The 2977-nt window shown below is 36.2% G+C and overlaps 1 protein-coding gene across 1 annotated transcript; it reads left to right on the top strand.

Moving 5' to 3' along the window:
• Positions 1-396: 396 nt before the first annotated feature.
• Positions 397-1851, top strand: LOC110696673 (pentatricopeptide repeat-containing protein At5g16420, mitochondrial-like). The gene has a single exon (XM_021874028.1). It carries the CDS (start codon positions 397-399, stop codon positions 1849-1851), a length of 1455 nt encoding a protein of 484 aa, XP_021729720.1.
• Positions 1852-2977: the final 1126 nt, after the last annotated feature.

Below are 2977 nucleotides of genomic sequence, written 5' to 3'. Positions count from 1 at the left end.
ACGTACCTTCAACGACACCAAAACGCGACTTTACTCAACACGAAACCACCTTTGAAGCTCTGCTGAACCGTCCAACCGTAAACGACGAAGGCCGAAAGAGGAGAGACAAAGAAATAAACCAGAGAATTCGAAGAGAGAGAAACAAGTGGAAACCAAGGAGAGAGAAACAAGTAAATTATTGAAAAGTTCAAAAGTGATATGACTTTTCAATTGCCAAAAACTCCTCCGTTACATTTCAAAAAATAACAGGGTCATCAAAAGGTCAAAAAAAAAGGGAAACTAATTACTGCTTGTTGAGTCAGCTACCCAAGATTACGAATTTACCCTCTTATTTACAAACTTTGCATCTAGGGACTATGCACCTGGACTCCAATAGCTCGTCTGCCGAATAATGAGATGGGAGTTCTCAAAATCTGCAAAAAGTTGAGATATGGCTTAAACCCTTACAAAACCCATTACACTTCTCTTTCTACTGTTTCAAATGCTACAAATTGCCGGATTTCCTCAACTGGGTACTCCTTATTTCATCAAAATTTCAACCCCAAATCTTCAAGTTCTTATCTTACATCGATAATCTCAAATGGGTCGAATTCAAATTCTCAAGCTGCTAAGAATTTGTTGGGTTTTTTGAGGTATAACTTCAGCTTTAAATTGTTTTATAGTTCTTGCATTAATTCCTCTGCCAAAACAATTAGTAATTTGATTAATACTGAACTATCAATTGGTGATATTAATTGCATAATTGATATAATTAGAGGTGATGGAATTGATATGGAATTTAGGTTGAATTCAATTGGTTTGAATCAGTTGAAGTTAATTCTTGATGTTTTATGTTCGCTAAATATTTTGGAAGTTCCGGTATTGCGATTTTTTACTTGGTTGAAAGATGCACATCCAAGTTATTGTAGAAATGCAAATATATGTAGTTTGGTTGTTGCCAATTGTGGATTTTTGGGTGATTATGCTGCTATGCTTAAATTATTGGAAGATTTTCGGAATCAGCAGATTTGCCTTAGTGAAAAGGCGTTCGGGTTTTTGTCCATTTCGTGTACTAGTGTGGAGAATGCTAAAAAATCTATTACTGAAGTTGTGGAGATTTTAAATGAAGTTGGTGGTTCGTGTCGTAATTCTGGGATTCATTCGTTGGTTGAGATGCTTTGCTCGTTGAATGAATTTGATTTAGCCAAATATGTCATTGAGATTACGGAGGAGAAGGTGTCTTATTACAATTTATTGGTGAAGCATATGTGTAGTAGAGGTCAGTTTGAAGATGCCCAAAATCTGTTCGAGGAGATGAGGCGATTAAGATGTGACCCTGATTGTAAAACCTATAATTACTTGATTAGTAGTTTGTGCAAGCAAGGAAATATTGATGAAGCATTCTCTGTTCTCCAAGATATGCTTAGCAGAAACTGTTCCCCAAACCTAATTAGTTTTGAAATACTGATTCATTTCGCCTGTAGATATGGAAGGCCAGATCAGGCTGTTATGTTTTATGACCTTATGGTTTCTAGCAATGTTAAGCCTCATCTTTCGACTCATTATGCTTTCATCAGAGGCTATTTCCATTCCCAACAATTTAAGGAGGCATATAGATATGTAATTAGAACTGCTGCAGAAGATAAATGCTCGCATTGCTGGGTGCAGGAAATTTACAGTGTATTGGCAAGCCTTCACCTAAAAAATGGGGATCTTCTTTTTGCTTACAGTCTTCTTGTAGAAATGCTTGGGAAAGGGCTTAAGCCTAAACATTCTGTATTTCTGAGAGTCAATAAGTGTCTCCACCAGACTGGGCATGCAAAATGTGCTGATTCTCTTAAGGCTCTGTATGACAGTCAAGTTGCTGGGTGATCAACCATTTTGTTCTTCCTGTACCTTTACAGATGATGTATAGTCTCTTCAAAATAGAGTGTTAGCTCTTGGAAAATCTTTTTAGAAATTTCATTGAAGTTTAAAGATGGCTGCCCACAAGCTACACTGTTCACTGTTGCGAATCTTTTTGCTGGGCCAGGTTTGGACTCTATTTTACAATAGTATCTTGGTCTATGTGACTTGTACTCTTCATTTGACCGTAAGTAACTGCATTAGATCCTTGACATTCCGACTTGGGTAAGATCATATGGATACTTGACCCTTCATTTTGGATCAAAGCATGGAAACATTTCATCAAATAGTTGAGCATGACATATACCTGAGTTTGAGTAACAGGGATTGTGGCTACTTCAATCCAAAGCCTCACTTTCACAAATTTACAGAAATGTAATCCCAGTAATCCACTCACCCTTAGACATTGTGAAGTCTTCATCAGTATAAGTATGCTTCTCTGCTACCAGCCACCCCATGGGTTACTGCAGTTATATTTCTGAAGTGTGAAGAGTGTCATCCGTGCATGTTTTTCATTTGGCCGAGGAACACATCCTTTACACTGATTATGAACAAGGCTAAACTCTCTGGATAGCTGATTTTGGCTGTGTGAAAACTCTTCATTTTCTTTAGTGTTGACAATCATCTTTCAAGCGATGGAGCCAAGTTAATGGATTTAGCGCTGCACAAAACATGTTTGATTTGGCCTTAGTAGGCAATCTGTGGAATAGCTGTAGATATTGTGGAATATCGTAGCAGGGATGATTAGCTGGTTAGAGATTTTTTAGTGATTGGTTACCTTGTCAACTGATGAACTTTGTTGTTTCTGTATAGATTGGTAATGCATAATACAATATCTCCTCATTTTGTTCCAGATTCAGGAAAGCTTCCTAGAAGATATTTTACTTGATATTAATAAAATTGATGTTTTTTGTTTTAGCTTATTGTTAAATCTCCTTTCTTCTATTTTCTATTGGATTCATAAGTTGTCAGCAATGTTCGAATCAAACTGAGCAATGATTATAAAAGATTTGGATATAAGCTTATACCTTTATTAGTAGTGATTGCAGAATAAAATTAATATAATCTAAATTATATATGAATTAAACTAAGG

The sequence above is a fragment of the Chenopodium quinoa genome, unplaced genomic scaffold (genome assembly GCF_001683475.1).
Source record: "Chenopodium quinoa cultivar QQ74 unplaced genomic scaffold, ASM168347v1, whole genome shotgun sequence".
Lineage (NCBI taxonomy): Eukaryota > Viridiplantae > Streptophyta > Magnoliopsida > Caryophyllales > Amaranthaceae > Chenopodium > Chenopodium quinoa.
Note: the sequence above shows the minus strand (reverse complement) of the source record. Positions and strands in the feature narration are given on the sequence as shown.